The following is a 24,509-nucleotide window of genomic DNA, read 5'->3' as shown; positions in this document are numbered from 1 at the left end:
TATGGCTTTTATGTTAGAGGAATCAGAATTTTTAAGTGATCTAACAGTTCATCCTCTAGCAGTTTTCATTGCTTAAATTTCTCATCCTGCAGAATTGCTCCACTAACTATGCCCATTTGGTGAATCTGAATGGGTTTCAAAGATTAATCCAGATACGGTGTTTGGATTAAATAATCACCATATAATACGAGCAGTTTTAAGAATGTGAATTAAGAAATCTAATTAGAATGTAACCTTGCCCCATACTTGTAGTAATTTTCTCAATCAGAGGTTGGAGGAAGAGATTTAAGCTGAGAGGCTGAAACTTGTCAGTCCCAGAATAGGCGACAAATGAGCTAGTACTCATCAGAGCATTGGACCTTTAGCCCTCACACATTCAACAGTTGAAATTTCATACATACTGCATGTAAGCCAAAGGTCCAGAGCATGTGATAATTTGTAATTTTGCCACAGCACGATGTGACTAAGAAGTTCATGTGTAGGACTGACTTAGCTTGTCAAGGAGGCTTCAGAAAAGATCACAGTATTTGCTGACAGATTTTGAAGGGATGTCTGTATTGCACCTCTCCCCTCCCTGGAGGATCTCAGGAAAGTGATGAGCAGTGTGGTTGGTAATATATCCCCCTACATCCACTCTAGTTTTCTGTCTGTAGCAGCCACGTCCTTCCCTATTCAGTTATTGTCCCTTATACATGGCAATCACTGTTTAAAGATGTGTCTGTGAAAATATGTATTATCATTTCTGTGGGACCAACCTCTTATGATTCTGTCAAAGATATGGGCTTGGATTAACAGCTGAATATCAGTTCTTAACCTTGAGATCATATTAAGACTGAGGAATGTAGAAAGCCTGGACATTTTGTGCAGAATTCTGGATGTGTGTGCATGTATGCATCTATATTGGGAGGGGAACCATTATTGTCATTAGTTTCGTAGGTGACTGTGACTTGGTCACAAATGATCAAAAAGTTTTAGAAACACGGTTTTAGATGGAGCATAGCTAATTTCTGTTAGTCTGTTGGCTTATACCTGCTGTTGAACATGGAATGGGGCTGAGGTTGGAGAAAGACTAGCAGCGCAATTGGGATCTGTCTGGTGTTCAGTGGAGTTCAATTATGGAGCATGTAAAAGGGAACAGTGCCGAGAACAGTCACTATCAACTCCTCTCCAGCCTCTCTGTTATTCCCTCTGCAGAATAAGCTCTTTAAGGTGAAGAATATATATTTTACCCCTGGCATTTGACACAGTGCCTGGAACAAAGGGGACTTAAATAAGTGTTTGTGAACTGAATTATTACCATTTTATCCATGGGTTCACTAGTCATGAGCAACCATATCATTTAGTATATTTTGATTCTCAAGAACATCTCTTTGGCAAATAATAAGGACTTAGCTTAGAACCCTTCCTTAGCTGCTTATGTTTGCATTTGCTTTTGGTTAGCTTCTGAAACAGAAGCACGAAGGTACTGAGTAAAGTCAAGGTGTAAAAGGGAGTCAGCTGGGATGAGAGTGAGCATAGAGAGGAAAAGTTATATGAAGTGACATGATGGGGCAAGAGGAAAGGATGGAGGACCAGCCTGGAGATTGGTGGCTGAAAGCAGTGAGCAGGGGATAGGGAAGCAGAATGCTGTGGCAGTTTCCAAAGGAGGAAGCATTGCTTCTCTATCTAGAAGCAACTGCAGGATGGGGTTTGGCAGCATGAAGAAAATGATCATGTCCTGCTTCAGAGGACTCCTGAGGAAGTGGTTTCACTGGGCAAAGTCAATTTTCATTTAAATCAAAGTGGCAGAGTGAATACTAGAAGAAATTTCTGAATTTGTGAAAGAATTTCAAAGCATTCTTGAAAATAGTGGAGAAGGAAGGGTTGGAGGCATTTAGGAAGGGATATACTCTTAAAGGATAAAGGATGCCCGAAGAGGAAAAAACAGGGCAAAAGACAGTTGATCCAAGAAATTTTATTACCATGACCCGAGTTTGGATATAAAGAAATGAGAAAGCACAAAGAAAAGAGGAATATTGAGCAAAAGTTTCAAAACAGCTTTGCTGCAATGATGGGCCCTTGCTCCCAGTCCTGCCTCAGGTGGAAGGTCCCCACCATGATCAGAACTCTCCGGTCTGGAGGTCCAGGATGTTGGGGTTTCAATAGGACAGGGTCCCTTTCCCAGCTGACCAAAGCCTGACAAACTCAAGCTTCTAGCCACTGTAGAACTTAAATGGTTTTAAATATTGGTTTAAATATATTTTACAAATAACAAGTCGTTCTAAATTATATTATAAGAAATAGAATATAAAAGCTCACATTGGAGGAAAAAATGGCAACCCATTCCAGAACTCTTGCCTGGAAAATTCCATGGGTAGAGGAACCTGGCAGGCTACAGTCCATGGGGTCGCAAAGAGTCAGCCACGACTGAGCACATCAATACGTAAAAGCACATACAGAGACATAAACACCAGGTACAAATTGGTGCCTCCTCTTTTACTTCAGTTATTTCAATCCATAAATAAAGATTAGCTTTCAATTCTGCTTTAATTTCTCTTGCCAGAGATGGCTCTGGTGATGATTCTAGCCAGCTTACAGCTTTGAATGCAAAGACTGTGTCATATTCATCTTTGATTTCTAATCTCCATTCCTCTTTCCCTCAAAGCCCAGAGTCATGCATAATGACTCAGCACATTTTACAGGATTCATTAATGTTAGGATATATATATATATATGTAGGAGAAGGAAATGGCAACCCACTCCAGTACTCTTGCCTGGAAAATTCCATGGATGGAGGAGTCTGGTAGGCTACAGTCCATGGGGTCGCAAAGAGTCGGACACCACTGAGTGACTTCACTTTCTTTCTTTCTATAGTTTCTTTTGGAGAAGGAAATGGTTATCCACTCCAGTGTTTTTGCCTGGAGAATCCCATGGATGGAGGAGCCTGGTGGGCTGCAGTCTATGGGGGTGCAAAAAGTCGGACACGACTAAGCAACTAACACACACACACACACACACATATCACACACACACACGCACACACACACACACACACACACACACACATATTTGTCTACCAAATGTTCCCTAAGAGCTGTTAAGGGAAAGAATTTCTAGGGAAATGGTTTCTTATTCCAGTGAACTCCTCTCTGAAGTGGAATATTTGTCATATTTCAGTCCTGTGATAGGTATACAAAGATGGAGAAGACACCTTCCACGTTCCTCGTCTCAATAAGGGAGACACACCTGTAAAGGAGCCATCACTTACCCTGAGATGAATGCCGCTGTAGAGCATCTGTGTGGCGCACAAGTGGCCTGAGGAGGGAGACTAAGTCTGTGCACAGTGTTCTAGGGAAGAGCGCCCACTCTGCTAGAGGATTTTCAAGGATGGATGGAGGTTTGCCAGGCAAGCAGTGGCCTAGACAGCTATTAACGGCTCAGTCGGTGAAATGTTCTTAATCAAGACAGTGGTTTCCACCCACTCCTCAAAGTCCGTAAGCAGTTTGAAGAGGAAGACATCTGTGTTCGAATAGAAATGTATGTTGGTTTCCTCACATGACTTGAGGAGGTTCTGGTTTGGTTATAGCTACTTCTGCAGCTTTCTTCTGCTGAGAAAGATTGAAGGCAAAAGGAGAAGGGAGCACCAGAGGATGAGATGGTGAGATAGCATCACTGACTCAGTGGACCTGAGTTTAAGCAAACTCCAGAAGGTAGCAGAGGACAGAGAGGGCTGGCCGGCTACTCTGCCAGGCCCCAGAGTGTTGGGCATGGTGTAGCAGCTGAGCAGCAACCTCTGCAGCATCTCTTCCCAATCTCTGTTGTGTCTCCACACCTAGAAGCACAAAATATAAACCAAAGCTTTTGCAGACTGCTGCCCATGACTATGGCTATCCTTCGTGGGCCATACCCCCACACTATTTAGAGCTGCTTCTACATGCTGTTAAAACCCAAGATGTTGCATTCTACTCCAGATAACCCCACTTCTTCTCTCTGTACAGGACGTCTGTCTCTCCTGCTGTTCTTCATCCTTCCCACACGTTATGGTAAGGATTGCTTCAAGGGCATCTTAGGTCGTCTGAGAAAAATCCTTCCCCACATTGTTTATTTTCAGGAGGTCTTAGAAGCTAGTGAGATAGTTTTTGAAACCAAAGGCTTCCAACAAAAGTGTCACAAAGTGAAAAAATGCAAGAATGGCAAAGTGAATGGGAAAATGATTGTGTGGAAAGATATATGGAGGTCACAGGAGAGAAACCAGTACACACGGCAGTGTGGGGGGACTTTGATGAGGGGCTAGATGAGAAGAGAGGAAAATGTCTGTAGAAAGATAAAGACTTAGGAGGCATGTTAAAGCCTGTTGGGAAAAAAAAGAGTCCTTGAACATGTCTTATTCATGGACCAAGATAAGTTGTAAATTTAGTTTTCCATCTGATAATTGTAAAAGATTTTTCAACACAGAACTTTGACTTGCTACGTTTTGAGAATTTGGGGGGAAAGTTCTTACTAAACAAAGTATACATGCAAATCCCTGTGCTTTTATCCCTCTCCCCACCTCTTTCCTGTAGTTCAGATGTTAAGAATCTACCTGCAATGCAGAAGGCCCAGGTTTGATCCCTGGGTAGGGAAGATCTTGCCTGAAGAATCCCATGGACAGAGGAGCCTGGCAGGAGTGGCAAAGAGTCAGACATGACTGAGAGACTAACACTACTACTACAAGTCTCCAAGGACTTGGTTTGGATTCAACATTTTCTGCAGCCTATTTTCATAGGAAAGACTTGTAATGCAGACTGGCAGAGGAGTGTGCCTGTACTGGCATTAGTGAAATGCATGTGCAGATGAAAAAATTTTCCTTTAATAATATGTTCTTTTATCTTTACACTCTCCTAACCAAACCTGGAATATGTGTAGCTTTGCTTCATTGCATAAGGTACATTTACTAGAATCAAACTTGATTGAAATATATTTCAGCCACAAGAAAAACAGTTAAGCTAGAATTTTTTTGTAATTGCTGAATTATCCCGACTCCCTCAAGTCTTTTTATATTTGCCAGCTGTAGGTGATGGTTTGTAGTTGCAAATGAAACCCTAGTGCCATCAAACTGTTCATTTGGATGGATTTGTATTCTAAATATTTGAGAAGGTGCTATAGTTTCAAGAGAGAGATTAAATGGAAGAGAAGCAGATATTTATAATAACTTCGATCTTGTTTTATGATGAGAGCATGATCTGAAGCAGACCTTCATGGGAGAGTGTGCTGTATTGTTCAAGATCTTCACCTTTTCATGAGTAAACAGTACTGTCTTAGTGTACCTAAGCATTTGACTCAAGAGGTTTTGATGGATTCAATAATACAGAAAGCTAGGGGGAAATTAGTTGTAACCGAATTGTGGAAGTAATCCAATTATAAACTGAAAGTGAAAGTCACTCAGTCGTGTCCAACTCTTTGCAACCCCATGGACTACACAGTCCATGGAATTCTCCAGGCCAAAACACTGGAGTGGGTAGCCTTTCCCTTCTCCAGGGGATCTTCCCAACCCAGGGATCGAACCCAGGTCTCCTGCATTGCAGGCGAATTCTTTACCAGCAGAGCTACAAGGGAAGCCCAATTATAGACTGAAGCGATCATTATAATCATGTTTGTGTCAGTCTTATATTTGAAATATATATATATATATGTGCGTATGTGTGTTTTCCAGTTTTCTTTCTATCACTTTTGGAATGTGTTATTTAAGTTTGAGTAAGAAACAGTGGATCTTAAAACAGCGGTTCTAGGATTGCCTTGTTGAACTTCTGAACTTTCACAGTTCTAAGGTTTTTAAAGCAGCCTTTTCAATGAATATATTTGCTTGGGAAGCAGCACAGCCATAGGTGTTGGCATTAGGTAGAAAAATCAACAGATACTGATCTTGACATCAGTAATGATTTTCTTTTTTGATACCTAAATAAGACTGATCAACCTGGCTGGTCAACTCAGATCTCACAAACAGAACACAATTCCTCTCCTCTTCCCACTTTTTTTTTTTTTTTTTAAGTATAATAGTGTGTTTTAACTGCCTGATGTCAGGTTTAGTCATGGTCACCATATAGTTTTGTAAAATAACAAACAAAATACAAATGAACAACAATAACAACAAAATCCCAGCAGGTAAAATGTGTAAGTTATGCATTAAAAAAAATTTTTTTTTTAAATTATCTTCTCAAATCTAAGTCAGAATCCTGGAAAATCTTAACAATGAACTCTTAATTCTGCTAGTTGTTAATGGTAAGGAGGAAAGGGAATAGCCAGGAAAAAAATCATAGAAGAAGATAGAGAATGAGGTATGGAGGGAGCATTTTAGTTTTATTTTAAGTAGACTTTACCTCATGTCATATGTTTGTCCCCCGAAAGGTATTCAGAATCAGTATGTGAAGAAAGTATGTAATGTCTCCTTGAGAGTTGCATCTCAAGGGAAGCTTTCCAAATAAATTTGTTCAAATGAATAATCACCCCTTATTTTATCTGTTGAAATATTTTTTAATTTTTCTTCAGTGAGAACTGCTTGGTGTCCCTTTACTAAGTTCTGGGATATTTTGTACCTGGAAGAGACCTTAGAAATCTTCTTATCTTTATTTTACAGATAATAAAGGAGAGGGCCAGGAGATTAGGTGACATCACCAGTCAAAACTATGAGGGAACTTCTGTTGGAACCTATGTCTCCTTTGTTTCAGAGCAGAGCTTCATTTTACTATAATACATTATTTGATCTGTCTTTCATTAAAGCAATTAAAACCAGACAGTATCTCTTGAACACAAGCCAGATGAGGAGAAAGTGTGACTAACTCTGAATGTGCGGAGAGTCAATGGGAATACACCCATGCAGTGCGTCATCTCATGTATCACCACTGCATGAGACGGTCAGCTGGAATATCGTTGACTTCCAGCGTATTGTATTCACCCGGGCTTCCCAGGTGGTACTAGTGGTAAACTGCCTGCCGACGCAGGAGACTCAGGTTCCATCCCTAGGTCGGGAAGATGCCCTTGAGGCAGGCATGGCAACACCCTCCAGTATTCTTGCATGGAGAATCCCATGGACAGAAGAGACTGATGGGCTAAGTCCATGGGGTCACAAAGAGTTGGACACTACTGCAGCGACTTAGCACATCATTGTGTTGTACAAAATCCAGAATTGTTTAAACTCAGTCTAGTGTTTCCCCTGTGAGCATTAAGGTAACTCCTGTTGCCTAGCAGTGAGTGTGTATGTGTGTGTATATATATATATATATATATATATATATATATATATATATATATATATATATATATATATAAAAATTTGTGCACATGTACCTCGGAAGCCAAAGCTTTGAGATTAGTTAGTAGATTAATTTACTTAAATTGTGTTCTCAAAAAAAACTTTATCTTAAAATGCAGTTATTAGAGCTCATCTCTAGATTAATGAAATGCTTGACAGTTTTTCACATAAAATCCTTTTTTTTTGCTTCATAATATTGTTTGCTCACAACATTTGTCTAAAATCAGCAGCTAAGAGACATCACAAGATAAATACATTTAGCATGCTTGCCTACAAACTTCAATCTTAGGACATGCGAGTTCTAAATATTCTTGGTTCTTTTTTTGACCCTTAGTTTCACTTTGAACAAGACATTAAGCTTTTTCCCCTTCAATATGCCCATGTATAGAATTGGATAGGAATGCCTACAAATTATTTAGGGTTGTCGTGAATATGCCTCTGGTTATACAGAAAATGTTGTGAGATCTTTGAAAGATGGATGAAGTATATCCAAGACATTATTAGAGTTTTTGTTTAAGTCATTGAAACAAAAAGGGAAAAAAAAAGTACTAAGAGCAGCATTCATTAAGTCAACAACTATTTACCATGTTACACAGAAAGAGCACTGAATTATGAATCAAGAATCCTGGATTCTGCCTCTACCCTTAGTACTGTTAAGTTGAAATACTTGCCACTTCATCCTTCTGGGTCTCAGTTTCTTAGCAATAAAATGAGTGGACTAGACTAACTTGTCAGCACCATTCTTTCCAGGGCTTTCTTAATGTTGTCTAGGATTTCTGAAGATCTACACTACTCACCATAAGGCAGTGCCAGTTTCTATTAATATGCATATATATGGATATACAGTCTAATATACATTGTATATAATATTTGCATTTGTTTTACATATAGAATGAATAAACACATGAATTATTTATATGCAGGTATATTAAATTGCTAAAACTGAAATATTTTGGGGTGGGATCTATGAAGTCAGCTGAGATATTTCCCATGGCAAGGCATTGCCTAAGGCATGAAGAAAATGGATTAGGTCAAGCTTCAGTAACAGTGTTTGACTACCAAAATGCATGTTCATCTCATATGTGTGCGTATCAAATACAACTTGTTTCTACTCTAGCACAGATATTCTTGTTCTAAAAAGTCAAAACAAATATTCTGAAATTATGCCCAGAATTTTAATTTTAAAATTTACATGATGTTTATGTATGAGCACCAGGCACGTAACCTGGCATTCAAATCTTCTCTGTATAATTTTTCTATTACTCTCTAAAATTCATGTGCAATTTCAAAAGAAACTTGCAGTTGGCTTTTCAGAATGCAAATCTTATTATAAAATACACCTGAGCTTTGGATAACTGCAGTTAAAATTTTGTGGGCAAATGGTTTCATATGTGGTTAAAATGCATGGGGGGGGGGCAAAAATCAAGGCCATATATTCTCACCTGTAAGTCAAAGGAAGCCATCTGTAGATTATGAGACATCTATTTCAGTTCTCATCTGAGAGATGAAAAGCTGAGCTATAAAGCTGTTTTTAATATTGTTTTATAGCTGTGGTTGACTAGGGAGAAGCGATGAGAATGTGGGTAACATTTTCTTCCAAAAAGTTTTATCAAGAATGTTAAGTTTATTTGGAGATGTATATCTTAATGACGCTACATCATGAATACACTTTCCTGTATGAAATCAGTGATTTATGCCCACCACGAACTGCTAAAAGATAGCCCGGTGCCAACACCAGGATCACCCTGGAGAGAGGAGTGTCCCGCCTGGTACATGGCCCCTTCTGCACAGCCTGTGAGCACTTGCCATCGTGAGCACTGGTACTAAGTAAAGTAAACACCTTTACTTTCCAGCTGCTGCTAATTGGTTTGGGAATATTTATGTAAGTGTTGATTTTAAAGTTAAAAATAGCACAGTGATGTTTAAATCCAGCTCATTCTGGCTGTCAGAAATGCTCCTGTGATCCTGAAAGTGTTGCTAAAAATGTTCGCTTTTAAAAAATTGTACTAATTAAACTTGTCTGTTGTGAGAGCCACATATGATAGTTCCCTGCTCTGATAATCAAAGAAGTAAAGAACACATTTCTTAAAGGTCTTTGCCTGGCTAGCAAGACAAAACCTCCTGCTAAACTGTATGAGGGAGCAAAGGATAGTAATGTGAACAAAAGAAAGAGATCAGTTAAATTTCAACATAGCTTTATTCCCTTATAATGCCACTGATCATATCTATTTTAACATTAAAAATAAATATTATAATCATTTTACCAATAAGATTACGTGTAGAGCTTCGCAAACCATTGTGTTTTCTGGAGGCAAGTTTGAGGATTTGAAGTCACATAATTAAAATTTCTCAAGCCTGAAGTTGAAGAAATATAGTGGCTATTCAACACTCATTGTTTACTCCCTAGCTCTTTATCATCAGATTATTTTTGCCCCTTTCTTTCCAAATTTAAAAGTCATGATTTTACAGATTTGTCTCAAAGTTATTCAAATAAGCTGTGAGGAAAAAAATATATCACTTTCAATTTTAAATGTGTGATTTGGGAACTCTTCATTTCATTATGTTATTTAGTGTAGGAAAAGTCTAAGTGCTCTTAAGTCATTGCTTGTTATTCATTTGGTAATTTAAAAAAATGACTTTATAGACCCTGTCAAGAAATAAGCTGCCTTTGTCTCAGTCTTGAAGCAGTGCACGGCTGCAGTGTTGCTGAAGTCAGTTTGAAACTGGCTTTGTTTCCTTATAGGATGCCCTAAGCATCTGTCTGCTGGTCCCATCTCTAGAGAATATGAAAGAATTCTTCCACTGCAATATGTAGAAATGATTTTGGCAAGTGACAAGCACGGCCTGTTAGTTGAGATGATAAACTAAAATTACTATCTTCTTGATAGCTGTGGCCAGGCGGAGTTTTTGCTGCTACTTTTAAAATAGTAGAACTCTTGTCTTAGACATATGTCTGTGAATGTTGTTCCTGAAGTCTGTAGTGATTGACGTGATTGCTATAAAACTGTAGTCAGTTCAGAATTACCCTTGAGCAGATTATCACATTGCAATTGGCCTGATATTGCTTTCAAATTCTAACTGACATTTTCATATACTTGGAGCATCAAGTACTTTGTTGACATAAATAAAACCTTTACTTACTATCTAAGGAGAACTAGAAAAAAGTCCTTTGAACCTTGCAGAATGTTGATTTGAACCGGAAAATATGTTATTTTCTTACCTTGGCATGGGATCAACAAGAAAATTATATAGGAGCAAAGAGTCAAAAATAGTTAAAACCATATTACAAACATCCCAGTTTTTCCATTGACATTCTGAGGATATATATTTATATAGAATTACAAAGCCAAAGTGAATATTTATTTTAATAACTGCCACTGTTAATTGTTCATAGATTAGACTTCATTTTAAGATGGCAATACTCTCTAAATTGAGCTACAGGTCCAAAACCCAGCTGGCATTTTTGCCAAAAAAAAGAGATGATGCTCAGATTCTAAAATTCATATGAAAAGGCAAGACACCCGGAATAGTCAAAACAAACATTTTTTAAAAAGCCAGAATTTAGTACAAAGCTACAATATGCAAGACTATGTAGTACTGACATAGAATACAGATCAATGGGATAAAATTGAGAGTCAAGAAATCAACCGTGCATTTTTGGTCAAATGAGTTTTGATAAGGGCATTAATACAGCTAATGCTGGCATAACTTAATATCTTCATGCAAAGAAGAAATTGTATCCCCTACCTCACACCATGTACGAAAATTAACTCAAAATGGTAATAGACCTAAAAACACTACAAAACTCTTAGGAAAAAATACAGGAATAAATCTTTGTGACCTTGAATTATGCGCAATTTCTTAGATACAATACCAAACACAGTAACAGAAGAAAATGTAAATTATACTTATTAAAATTCTAAACTTTTGTGCTTCAAAGGGGCCATCAAGAAAGTGAAGTCAGAGCGTATAGAATGGGGGTAATTTTGGATATCTGGCTTCCCTGTTGGGTCAGGTGGTAAGGAACCAGCCTGCAATGGCAGGAGACCCAGGTTCCATCACTGGGTTGGGAAGATCCCCTGGAGAAGGGAATAGCAACCCACTCCGATATTCATGCCTGGAGAATTCCATGGACAGAGGAGCCTGGTGAGCTACAGTCCATGGGGTTGCAAAGAATCAGATAGAACTGAGTGACTAATATTTCACTTTTGCTTTCTTTTCAAGGAATTTGTACACAGAATATTTAGAAAAATCTTACAATTCAACAATAAATATACAAATAACTAGGCATTTCCTCAAAGAAGATACACAAATGTCTTACAGTCATGTGCAAAGATGCTCACCATCATTTATCATTAGGGAAATGAAAATCATTAGTTTTTAGGTATACACAAACAAAAACTTCAGCACCCACTATGATGGCTAATTTTTCTTTAAAGGAAAGCAACAAGTGTTGGCAAGGATTTGGAGAATTTGGAACCATTAGATATTACTGATGGGAATCCAAAATTGTGCAGATGTTTTAGAAATACTATAGTTGTCCTCAAAATGTTAATCATTTAGTTACTATCTGACCCAACAATTCCACTCCTTAGTATATACCTGAGAGAAATGAAACATATTGGCATACACAAGATCTTCTCATTCTTAGCATTATTTCAGAGTTGAACACTATTTCAAATTGTCACCGCAACATAATTCATAATCATAAGCAAGTGTGGAAACAACTGAAATCAATTCAGTTCAATTGCGCAGTTGTGTCTGACTCTTTGCCACCCCATGGACTGCAGCATGCCAGGCTTCCCTGTCCATCACCAATTCCTAGAGCTTGCTCGAACTCATGTCCATCCAGTTGGTGATGCCATCCAACTATCTCATCTTCTGTCGTCCCCTACTTCTCCTGCCTTCAATCTTTCCCAGCATCAGCATCTTCTCCAATGAGTCAGTACTTTGCATCAAGTGGCCAAAGTACTGGAGCTTCAGCTTCAGCATCAGTCCTTCCAATGAATATTCAGGACTGATTTCCTTTAGGATGGGCTGGTTTGATCTCCTTGAAGTCCAAGGACTCTCAAGAGTCTTCTCCAACACCAAAAGCATCAATTCTTTGGCCCTCAGCTTTCTTTATAGTCCAGCTCTCACTTCTGGAAGAACCATATGGACCTTTGTTGGCAAAGTAATGTCTCTGCTTTTTAACATGCTGTCTAAGTTGGTCATAGCTTTTCTTCCAAGGAGCAAGTGTCTTTTAATTTCATGGCTGGAGTCACCATCTACAGTGATTTTGGAGCCCGAAAAAATAAAGTCTCTCACTGTTTCTGTCGTTTCCTCATCTATTTGCTCTGAAGTGATGGGACTGGATAACATGATCTTCGTTTTCTAAATGTTGAGTTTTAAGCTAGCTTTTTCACTCTCCTCTTTCACTGTCATCAAGAGTCTCTTTAGTTCGTCTTTGCTTTCTGCCATAAGGGTGATTTCATCTGCATATCTGAAGTTATTGCTATTTCTCCCAGCAATCTTGATTCCAGCTTGTGCTTCATCCAACCCAGAATTTTGCACGATTTACTCTGCATATAAGTTAAATAAGTAGGGTGACAGTATACAGACTTGATGTACTCCTTTCCTGATATGGAACCAATCTGTTATTCATGTACAGTTCTAGATGTTGTTTCTTGACCCACATACAGATTTCTCAGGAGGTAGGTCAGGTGGTCTGGTATTCCCATCTCTTTAAGAATTTTCCACAGTTTGTTGTGATCCACTCAAAGGCTTTGGCATAGTCAATAAAGCATATGTTTTTCTGGAACTCTCTTGCTTTTTTGATGATCTGACAGGTGTTGGCAATGTGATCTCTTGTTTCTCTGCCTTTTCTAAATCCACTTTGAACATCTGAAAGTTCATGGTTCACATACTGTTGAAGACTGGCTTGGAGAATTTTGAGCATTGCTTTGCTAGCATGAGAGAGGAGTGCAACTCAAATGCTCATCGAGTAATGAATGAGTAGACAGAATGTGCTACATACATACAGTGGAATATTACTTAACCAAAAAAGGGATGAAATATTGATACATGCCACAACATGGGAGGGTTTTAAGGACATCATGCTAAATGATAGAAGCCACATATCTTATGATTCTGTTTATAAAAAATTGTCCAGAACTGATAAATCCTTAGTGACAGACAGTAGCTTAAGGATTGCAATGGGCTCTGGTAAGCAGAAAGGATGCACTGTTCTGGCTAATGAGTATGAGGTTATTTTGTGGAATTTTGAAATTACTCCAAAATTAGATATTGGCGATGGTTGCAAAACTCTGTGAATAAGTTTAAAAGAACTGGATTGTACTATTTTAAAAGGGTGAATTTAATGTTATGTATATCATATCTTAATAAAGCTTTTATAAAGAAAAAATAAGTGAAAGTGAAAGAGTTAGTCACTTAGTTGTTTCTGACTCTTCATGACCCCATGTACTATAACCTAACCTGCTCCTTGGTCCATAGGATTCTCCAGGCAAGAATACTGCAGTGGGTTGCCATTTCCTTCTCCAGGGGATCTTCCCAACCTAGGGATCCAACCCTGGTCTCCCACACGGCAGGCACATTCTTTATCTTGGCTCTTGAAACTCCAGTCAAGCCTTTGCTGCTGCTGCTAAGTCAATTCAGTCATGTCCAACTCTGTGCAACCCTATAGATGGCAGCCCACCAGGCTCCCCCATCCCTGGGATTCTCCAGGCAAGAACACTGGAGTGGGTTGCCATTCCCTTCTCCAATGCATGAAAGTGAAAAGTGAAAGTGAAGTCTCGCAGTCGTGTCCGACTCTTAGCAACCGCGTGGACTGCACCCTACAAGGCTCCTTCACCCATGGGATTTCCCAGGCAAGAGTACTGGAGTGGGTTGCCATTGCCTTCTCCAAGTCAGGTCTTTAGATGACTGTAATTGCAGCCCTGCTGACACCTAAATTCAACCTCAATGAGAGATTCTACCCCAGAACTGCCCAGCCAAGTCAATTCTAAGTCTCTCACAGACACTATGGGAGATACACAGATAACACCACCCTTTTGGTAGAATGCTCAGAAGAACTAAAGAGCCTCTTGATGAAAGTGAAATAGGAGAGTGAAAGTTCAGTTCAGTTCAGTCGCTCAGTCGTGTCCAACTCTTTGTGACCCCATGAATCGCAGCACGCTGGGCCTCCCTGTCCATCACCATCTCCCGGAGTTCACTCAGACTCATGTCCATTGAGTCCGTGATGCCATCCAGCCATCTCTTCCTGGGTCATTCACTTCTCCTCCTGCCCCTAATCCCTCCCAGCATCAGAGTCTTTTCCAATGAGTCAACTCTTCGCATGAGGTGGCCAAAGTACTGGAGCTTCAGCTTTAGCATCATTCCTTCCAAAGAAATCCCAGGGTTGATCTCCTTCAGAATGGACTGGTTGGATCTCCTTGCAGTCCAAGCAACTCTCAAGAGTCTCTCCAGCACCACAGTTCAAAAGCATCAATTCTTCGGTGCTCAGCCTTCTTCACAGTCCAACTCTCACATCCATACATGACCACAGGAAAAACCATAGCCTTGACTAGGCGGACCTTAGTCGGCAAAGTAATGTCTCTGCATTTGAATATACTATCTAGGTTGCTCATAACTTTTCTTCCAAGGAGTAAGCGTCTTTTAATTTCATGGCTGCAATCACCATCTGCAGTGATTTTGGAGCCCCAAAAAAGAAAGTCTGACACTGTTTCCCCATCTATTTCCCGTGAAGTGATGGGACCAGATGCCATGATCTTCGTTTTCTGAATGTTGAGCTTTAAGCCAAATTTTTCACTCTCCTCTTTCACTTTCATCAAGAGGCTTTTTAGTTCCTCTTCACTTTCTGCCATAAGGGTGGTGTCATCTGCATATCTGAGGTTATTGATATTTCTCCTGGTAATCTTGATTCCAGCTTGTGTTTCTTCCAGTCCAGCGTTTCTCATGGTGTACTCTGCATAGAAGTTAAATAAGCAGGGTGACAATATACAGCCTTGACATACTCCTTTTCCTATTTGGAACCAGTCTGTTCCATGTCCAGTTCTAACTGTTGCTTCCTGACCTGCATACAGATTTCTCAAGAGGCAGATCAGCTGGTCTGGTATTCCCATCTCTTTTAGAATTTTCCACAGTTTATTGTGAGCCACACAGTCAAAGCCACTGGCATAGTCAATAAAGCAGAAGTAGATGTTTTTCTGGAACTCTCTTGCTTTTTCCATAATCCAGCAGATGTTGGCAATTTGATCTCTGGTTCTTCTGCCTTTTCTAAAACCAGCTTGAACATCAGGGAGTTCACGGTTCACGTATTGCTAAACCCTGGCTAGGAGAATTTTGAGCATTACTTTACTAGCATGTGAGATGAGTGCAATTGTGCGGTAGTTTGAGCATTCTTTGGCATTGCCTTTCTTTGGAATTGTTATGAAAACTGACGTTTTCCAGTCCTGTGGCCACTGCTGAGTTTTCCCAATTTGCTGGCATATTGAGTGCAGCACTTTCACAGCATCATCATTCAGGATTTGAAATAGCTCCACTGGAATTCCGTCACCTCCACTAGCTTTGTTCGTAGTGATGCTTTCTAAGGCCCACTTGACTTCACTTTACAAGATGTCTGGCTCGAGATTAGTGATCACATCATCATGATTATCTGGGTCGTGAAGATCTTTTTTGTACAGTTCTTCTGTGTATTCTTGCCACCTCTTCTTAATATCTTCTGCTTCTGTTATGTCCATACCATTTCTGTCCTTTATTGAGCCCATCTTTGCATGAAATGTTCCCTTGGTATCTCTAATTTTCTTGAAGAGATCTCTAGTCTTTCCCATTCTGTTCTTTTCCTGTATTTCTTTGCATTGATCGCTAAAAAAGGCTTTCTTATCTCTTCTTGCTATTAAAACGTAAGCTTAAATCTTATCATTCAGAAAATGAAGATCATGGCATCCAGTCCCATTACTTCACAGCCAATAGATGGGGAAACAGCGGAAACAGTGAGAGACTTTTTACTTTTTTAGGCACCAAAATCACTGCAGATGGTGAATACAGCCATGAAATTAAAGGACACTTACTCCTTGGAAGAAAAGCTATGACAAACCTAGACAGTATATTAAAAAGCAGAGACATTACTTTACCAACAAAGGTATGTCTAGTCAAAGATATGTCTATGGTTTTTCCAGTAGTCATGTGTTGATGTGAGAGTTGGACCATAAAGAAAGCTGAGCGCTGAAGAATTGATGCTTTTGAACTGTGGTGTTGGAGAAGACTCTTGAAAGTCCCTTGGACTCCAAGGAGATCCACCCGGTCAATTGAAGGAAATCAATTAAAGGAATTAAAGGAAATTAAATTAAAGTCAATTAAAGGAAATCAGTCCTGAATCAGAGGATGCGATGGTTGGATGGCATCACTAACTCGATGGACATGAGTTTGAGTCAGCTCTGGGATTTGGTGATAGACAGGGAAGCCTGGCGTACTGCAGTCCATGGAGTCGCAAAGAGTCAGACATGACTGAGCAACTGAACTGAAGTGAACTGAATTTTGAACTTATTGCAGATCATTAGGAAACTAATACAATGTCATTCAGCTTATTTATTCATTAACATTCACTAAATGAATCCTGTGTATTGTGTGCTTAATATAGAGAGCGCTAGATACAGCCTCCACCTTTATAGAGCTCCCTCTTGTGACAGATGAGAAAGTTAATGGTATTGACATAAATGCAGTCATCAAATGTTTTGATACGGGCTCTAGTCACATCAAATGATAATATGATATATTTTATTAAATATATTCTACTCAAGTGTTTTGTAACCTCCCCAATCCAGTGTCGTTTCAATGTAAACATATATCAAGCATTTCATAATAAGGTGAAGGTTTGAAAACTTTCGAAACCATTCATCTTTTAAGATTTGGTACCTTCAACTAAAATGTGTCCTTTAACTTTTTGGATTTTTTTCCTTTCTTAATGAAGAGGAGAAAGCAAATAAATGTTTAAAAATTTAGTGCGGATCAAATCCTTCACAAAACTCTCAACCCCTAAGTTTGAGATGTTGGTTTTCAATCTAAAAATGAAATACATTTTTAGAAAAATCTATTCATAGTGACACACTGCTTGATTTGTGCCTCCATGTCTTGTTTTCTTCCAAATGTTATCCTTATTCCTTTATGTCCAACCTTTTAACTCATCCCTTGTGTTTTTTTTAATTGAAATTGCATCTTTAGACCCATGAATGCTCCATGTGATTGTTCATTAAAACTCAAGTCCTTAACATGTGCTATCTGTGGCTGGGATTCTGAAGAGCAGTGTGTCTGCAAAATTACTCTTGTTAGAGTTCAGTTCCAAAGCGTAACAGAGAACTAATGTCTTACTTAAATGAAACTCTAAAGTGGGCTTGCTTTCTAGAATCTATTCTCTCCTCTCTGTAACATCCAGTTCCATTTTGCCACCGTCCTGGAGTGCAGGACCTCTCTCACTCTCTTCCTTCTCTGTAGTAGAAGACTGTTTACCATTTTAGAAGTAAAATGGTAAATTTTAGTTTCTCTGTGCTGAAGAGCATCTTCAGAATGAAAGTCTTAAGACAAGTGAGAACTCCAGATTTCTTATCCTGCACTTTTCCTGCTACACTTTTGATAGAAGTGACCTTGCCAGGCAAATTTTTTTTTTCATGGATTTTGCTTTCTTTATATTTTGTGTCACTGAGGAGGGTGCAAGCAAGTACATTACATTAAAGCTAATACATCACCCCCTGTCAGTGGCACCTTCCCTTTGGTACCCCTTTTCCTTGCTGATTTAAAACACTCAGTCCCCAGTGCTTATGGTTGAGTAGCAGGAAGCTAAATGATGTATTCCAAAGCTCTTAACATACTGCCTTGTGTAAATGGTCCATGTGAGTGTTACAGAAACCAAACGGAAGGGAAAAGAACATTGAAAACACTGAAAAGATTAACACCTTTTTCCAGCCTTCAGAGAAATTGGAGTTCACTGTATATATCCAGAATAAAACCATTTATACTCTCCCATTGAGACTTTTTATTCAAATTTTCAGTTCTATGTGCATAGCATCCACATGCTTATGGTTTGTTTCACTACAGAATTCCACAGAGGAATTAGAAGATGGAGAAGTTATGAATGGTATGCAGACAGAACTACTGACATCACCAAAAACTATGGATGCATTGAGGTATTCTATTTACGTGAATAAGAATATTTTATTTCAATTGAATGTTTTTTTTAAATTTATAGTTGTTTTGTTTTACAGAAAAGATCAAGATAAGAATACTTGAGTGAAACCTAAATCTAAAATTAATTGCTAAATTACTTCTCTTTTTTACATGAGAAATTCCTGACAAACATGTACAAATGAGCCTCAATCCTTCCAACTTTTTTCTGCAACCTAGATTTCTTAATTGTTTTTTTCTTCTCTTTGAGCTACAGCTTAAAGTGAACATTTCAGAGTTCATTGTGGTGTGGTGTTCTACTTTGACATTAGCTCTTTGAATACTACTTTGCACTGTATTTTAACAATCTTGCACTATTTACTCTATGTATATAAAATGAACCTAGCCTATCAACCCAGATTTTTATGTTTTTAATGTAAGTAATTTTTATACAAAGTCCGTTGTTCTCATGGTTATGGGCACTTGCTTTGCTCTGTGATAATTTTTAGTTCATTCCTAGCAACTACCTGGGTTCAAATTCCAGCTCTGCAGCTTATTCTAGGAGCTTAGGCAAGTTGTTCATCAATCTTTGCCTTAGTTTCTGTTATGTAAAATGGAAATAATACTAAAACCTTCCTTCAGAGTTAACTGTTAACTAAACTGTCACCTAAAGACAAAGTTAGTTGATAGATATAAAGTGCTATGAACAGTGCCTGAGGCAGAGTAAGCCCTGTTGTTGTTACCAATTTCAACAGCATCATCATCTCTATTTTCATCATTGTCATCATCATTTTTAAAGTTGCTTCAAATTTTGCATGAATAATTTCATGTCTAATAGATTGTTGACTTTAACACTGGAAAGTGATGCTTCTGAGATTGGTGGTCATTCATTCATTCATTCATTTAGGCAACATACTTCTTTCATTCAATCCAGTTAGTTAAAATGCCAAGCATGTTACCTGGAATTAATATAAGAAAAAAAAATGTGTGATCATCTTTTATCCCACTGCTTTACTGTGTAGATTTTCCTCAAGCTTATAATTTATGGCCATATGACAGTTATTCTTTATTTAGATTGTGTTTCTTTGATTAATGAGTTGCACAATATTAAAAACTTGATGCAGAAAATCTCTAGGGCCCTGTCTTTTTAGATGCTTGATAAGATTATTTTTGGAGATAGGCATAATGAATGCAATACTCTTATTCTGTTTGCCTTTAATTTCATTTTTCTTTACATGTTAGCTTTTTGGAAAGTTTACTAAAGTCCCTACTAAGTATTTATAAAGTGAACAATTGTTTGGTTTATGGCTGCATGAAAAAATTAGCTAAGCTTTCTCTAGATACAAGGGATTCAGAGGAATGGAGTACAGGGTTTTAAAAAAATAATATTTAATTAAAATATGTATTTGATTATCCCAATGGACTTTTTGTATGAGTTTTATTATCACTTTTAGCAGGCTAAGGAATTGTAGTTCATAGTAATTAACTTCTAGGGACCCAGTCTACACCCACCACTCTTGTCTCCAAATCCTTTGACTCTAGTGTTACATGTTGTGTGTGCCTTCTCTGATTCCTGGGTGTTTTATTTCACTTTGCCTAACCAAGACTAGGAAACTTCACGTTGTGAGCACCAGTGTAGGAAAAGTCGCCAAGTTCGGAAAGTAGAGTGAGTGCAAACTCCGTTAAAGATTCTTGAATGGAGGGAGGATGAGAAGAAATGCGAAACTAAGGGTGGGGTCAGGAAGCAGGGGGTGGGCAGGTGACTGCAGCAGGAAGCCTAGAGATTAAATTGTAGGGGAGAATTCTTTATGATGTGTTTGTATAAAGTTCTCTCTTTGTTTCTTTAATGCCAACAACTCTATTAGAAACTTATCTTAATTCCATTGTTCAAATGAGGAAACATACTTTGGTACTTAGTTTAAATGATTTACTCAGACACCTGCCTCAAAGCCATCAAAAGGATGCACTTTCTCTGTAATTTCGTAGGTTAATATTTCCTTCCAAAACAAAGCATCTCCCTCTTCCTGCCCTCAGTTCTGTCTCTTCCTTACTTTAAACTAGTGGCTGATCACTGGATTGACTAATCTTAAAGACACTGTCCATTTGTCTTCTGTGGAGAAGTTAGACTTACAGCCATTCATCTGCAGCCCCTGTTATATTCTCTTTCTCAGGCTTCATGCCTTTCTTCTGGAAGGAACCAAATGAAGCACTTTCTATCTAATTCTTGCCATGGCCATTCAAAACAAACTCATTTTAAGCCACTGATTCTGTACTTTCACTCACGAAAGTGAAAGTCGCACAGTCATGTCCGACTCTTTGCAGCCCCATGCACTGTCCATGGAATTCTGGAGTGGGTAGCCTTTCCCTTCTCCAGGGGATCTTCCAACCCAGGGATCGAACCCAGGTTTCCAGCATTGCAGGAGGATTCTTTACCAACTGAGCTATCAGGGAAGCACTAGGTAGCCACTGGTTCCAGTAACTGTTCAAATCAGTTTTATCAGTCAGACTTAGAACATGTAACTTGCTTAACACTATTTGACCTAATGCTTGATGACTATCTGCATTTGTGTTGGTAGATCTTAGAAAGTTTATAGAGTTAGCTATTGAGTTTAGTGAACGTTTCCAACTTTTCTTTTTGTAACTGAAATATTTTTTTTTCTTTTGCCCTAGAGTTCATTTTTTGTCTCTTTTTCATAAGTCCTGCCAATCTCTTTTTTCTTTCCACTGCTCAAATAGCCTTCTCACCTCATTCTCTACATTTTCCATTTTCAGTCCACCTCCAAAACATAAGTAAATGTGTATATACCCTGCTCACTGGTCCTTGAACTCTGTTCTTTAACAAATAACTTTAATAGCATATTTTCACATCTTAGTAAAATCTCATTTTATGAGATGTGTATTCAGGTAACTGCGTCTAGCCCTCCTTGCTTTGTTTATCTTCCATGAGGGTCTTTATACAGAGATTTCCATAGAACACCACGGAGTATAAATAACACTGAGTGGTTTTATTTTTCCCCTTTTAAAATAAACTTAAAACATAGACTTGTCTATGATGTTTCCTTTTTTCATATGGCTTTCCTTACCATCTTGAAACAAATAATGGATAGCAATTTATAAAGATCTGGTAAAACATAGTCTGTAAAACTTGTAGTGGTTGTCTATAGCACTAATAGATCTAATTCTCTAAGTATCTACATATTACAATCAGCAAAATTGAAAGTCTTTTATGCTCCTTTTTTGGGGATAGTAATATTTTTGGGTAGTAATTTAACATATATCAAATATTATGCCAGCCAAAATAATTGTGACTGTCACATATAAAGAGAACATAAATGTTTATTCTGAAATACTGAAAAAGAGAATCTTACAAAGTTGAAAGGAACCTTGATACTGCATCCCCAAAAAAAGTTTTAGTGTTTTGAAATAAGATTGATTAGTTTAACTAATTATAGGATTTGCTTTTAAGTGAATGTAAAAATGCAAGGTTGATGATTACTAAAGAGTAGGTATCAGTCTGATACATAGAATTTATTATGTCTTACAGGAGAGGTTGTAAGTGGGCTAAACAAATACTTGCAAACTAGAAAAAAAAATCCATAAAGCCATCCTAAGTTTTTTAAACTGAAATCTTGTCTAGACTAAACATTTATATTCCAAAACCCTCTGTATAAAACATATGATGCTATCTATCAGCATGTGAATATTTAATGCATTTATTAAGATTTGTATTATGCCCTAAGTACAAAACTGTAAAAATATAAAAGGTAGAGATAATAAAGTTTCAATGGTTAAACAAGGTTTTAGTCTGTTTTTAAAAGTCCTTGCAACATTATAGTAACCCTAGAATGTGAATGCTTTGGGTTTAGTGTTCCTCACATACCTAAAAATGCACTATAAATCTGTTATTATATAAAAGTTATTTCTTTATGGTCCATTGAAAGGTACAGAGCCTTCTCTTCCCACCAGACATTTTATATTCAGGACCTATAATGCTTACCTATATATATTCAACAGTATTTCATATGCATATATTCATATAGTGTCTATGCTCACACAGGAAGTATAGAGAATATATTTTATTCCATGATACTAGCACTCTTTAAGATTTATTTTTTTTCTAACTTTTATTCTAGGGTTCTGTTATAACCTGCTTGACTGAACAAATTTTAAATATATCAGCAATATCTGAGCAAAACTCATTTGAAATTTATTATCAATTTTGAAATTCCATCATATTCCATAAATGTTGGAAGCTAACAGGCTCTTTTTTGCAGTTCTTAATGATGATAGGTTTGCAATGAAAACACATGAAAAATAAGCCTAATCCACTGATGAGAATATATTTAATGTATTTATTTTAGATTGCTGATAATTTAGGGAGTACTTCATGCAGAGTGAATTCATCAGGCACTTTGCGTTCTTAATGCTGTTCTCAACTTTCCAGCAAGGAGCCGAAATTTCCCCATTTTCAGTTTGGAGCAGAAAAGTATTTGTAGCAGCTGTAGCTCTTAATTTGACATCTAGTTTCAGGTCATTTTCATGGAAATAGGAAACAATAGAGACCTGCTCACAATTTCCATAATGGGAATGTTTGCTTCAACTGTATCGTTTTCCTCTGGCAATTTTATTTTCTCTCTCTGGGATTACAGGAGCCAATAATTGTTCACGGTTATTATTTTTCATCTTTATAAACACTTGTTAGTTCCACTTTCTATTACTCAAAAGCTCACAATGCCTTGTATATTTCAGTCATATACACTGTCTATTAATGTTTCTGGCTCATCCCTTCCTTAATCTGTAGTAGGTTAGGCAGGTCAGGCTTTCTATTTCTTTCTGTAATACATTTTCTCCAGGCTTTGCAACTTCTTTTATACCTCTAAAAAAAAAAAGTAGGAGGTGAAAATTTGGAATTGTTCTATTGAATACAACTGATGCCTTCTTGAAAGGCTAGTTCAAGTTTTGATTTATAATGCTTTGAACATGCCAATATGTATTACCAACTGTGGCTTCACAGTTGTTTAAACTGTAATTTTGTGCTTTTTCTAATAAATACATATTTTATTTCATTTTCCCTCTGTTCTGTAGGAAAAGCCATACTTTATATTTAGGCATAGATATGCTTGATTCCATGTATTTTATCCTCTATACAGTAATTTTCAAGTGTGTCTCAATAGGGAGAAATTTCATTTTTGCGTACATCTTTTTAAATATGTTGATTTATGCAGATTAAGTTAAGTAGGAAGTTATTTTTGTAGGTAGTCATTTCCATTTGTTCCTCTTCTAGGAGAAAAAATAAGAAATCAGATAGCCTTTTAAGCATTTTATTTCCTGGATCTTCTGAACATTCCAGCAAATCACGTACTCCTTTGATTTCATCTCTGCTGTTAAATTTACAGTAGTTGTTAAAATCTAAAGTTTTTTTGGTTTTCTTTTTAATATGCCACATCTGCTGTTTTGTTTTTGTTTTAGCAAAGACTCATTTGTACTTTCTTTTTCTTTTTGTCTGTCCCAGTGATATGACAAGAACGGTGGAGATTTCCGGGGAAGGAGGCCCCTTGGGAATACATGTAGTGCCTTTCTTTTCATCTCTGAGTGGAAGGTAAGATGTTTTCCTTATATCAGAAGCTCATGCTAATGAAAAACTTGACTTGAGCTCATTTTCCCAAACATTTTTTAGAAGAGGATTAAGTGTATGTCTCTGTTGTTTAGATGGACACCTCAGTACATTGGCCACTTATTTGTTAGAAACAAAATAATATTGCTTACTTCTAGGATACAATGGAAAAGAAATCATGTTTTCTGTATTTACAATTAAGTAAGAAGTACTTTCTTAAAGTATTCTTATCAGTAACACATATAAACAGAAATCATGGAAAGACTTTAACATGTGGTTAGACAAACTGAATTTTTTAATGTTCTAAAATGCACTTAAAAGAAATATAACAATTCCAAATTGACATTTCTTGATCTTCTTCATGCTTATGGAATGTCTAATAATAAATATTTTAATATTACAAGTATATATCAGAAATTCAATATATTCTGATTTAGCTAAGTAGCAAAATGCCTTTATTCTGTTTATTTTGTT

The 24,509-nt window shown here is 37.6% G+C and overlaps 1 protein-coding gene across 2 annotated transcripts in view; it reads left to right on the top strand.

Annotated features, from left to right (window-relative positions):
• Nucleotides 1-24,509, top strand: part of PARD3B (par-3 family cell polarity regulator beta) — a 1,161,921-nt gene that overhangs the window by 603,340 nt on the left and 534,072 nt on the right. For both annotated transcript variants that reach the window (XM_018060563.1, XM_018060570.1), the window contains exons 5-6: nucleotides 18,356-18,444; nucleotides 23,934-24,020. In XM_018060563.1, coding sequence (XP_017916052.1) covers nucleotides 18,356-18,444; nucleotides 23,934-24,020 — 176 coding nt within the window. The remainder of the gene's footprint in view (nucleotides 1-18,355; nucleotides 18,445-23,933; nucleotides 24,021-24,509) is intronic.

The sequence above is a fragment of the Capra hircus genome, chromosome 2 (genome assembly GCF_001704415.2).
Source record: "Capra hircus breed San Clemente chromosome 2, ASM170441v1, whole genome shotgun sequence".
In the NCBI taxonomy this organism is placed as follows: domain Eukaryota; kingdom Metazoa; phylum Chordata; class Mammalia; order Artiodactyla; family Bovidae; genus Capra; species Capra hircus.
Note: the sequence above shows the minus strand (reverse complement) of the source record. Positions and strands in the feature narration are given on the sequence as shown.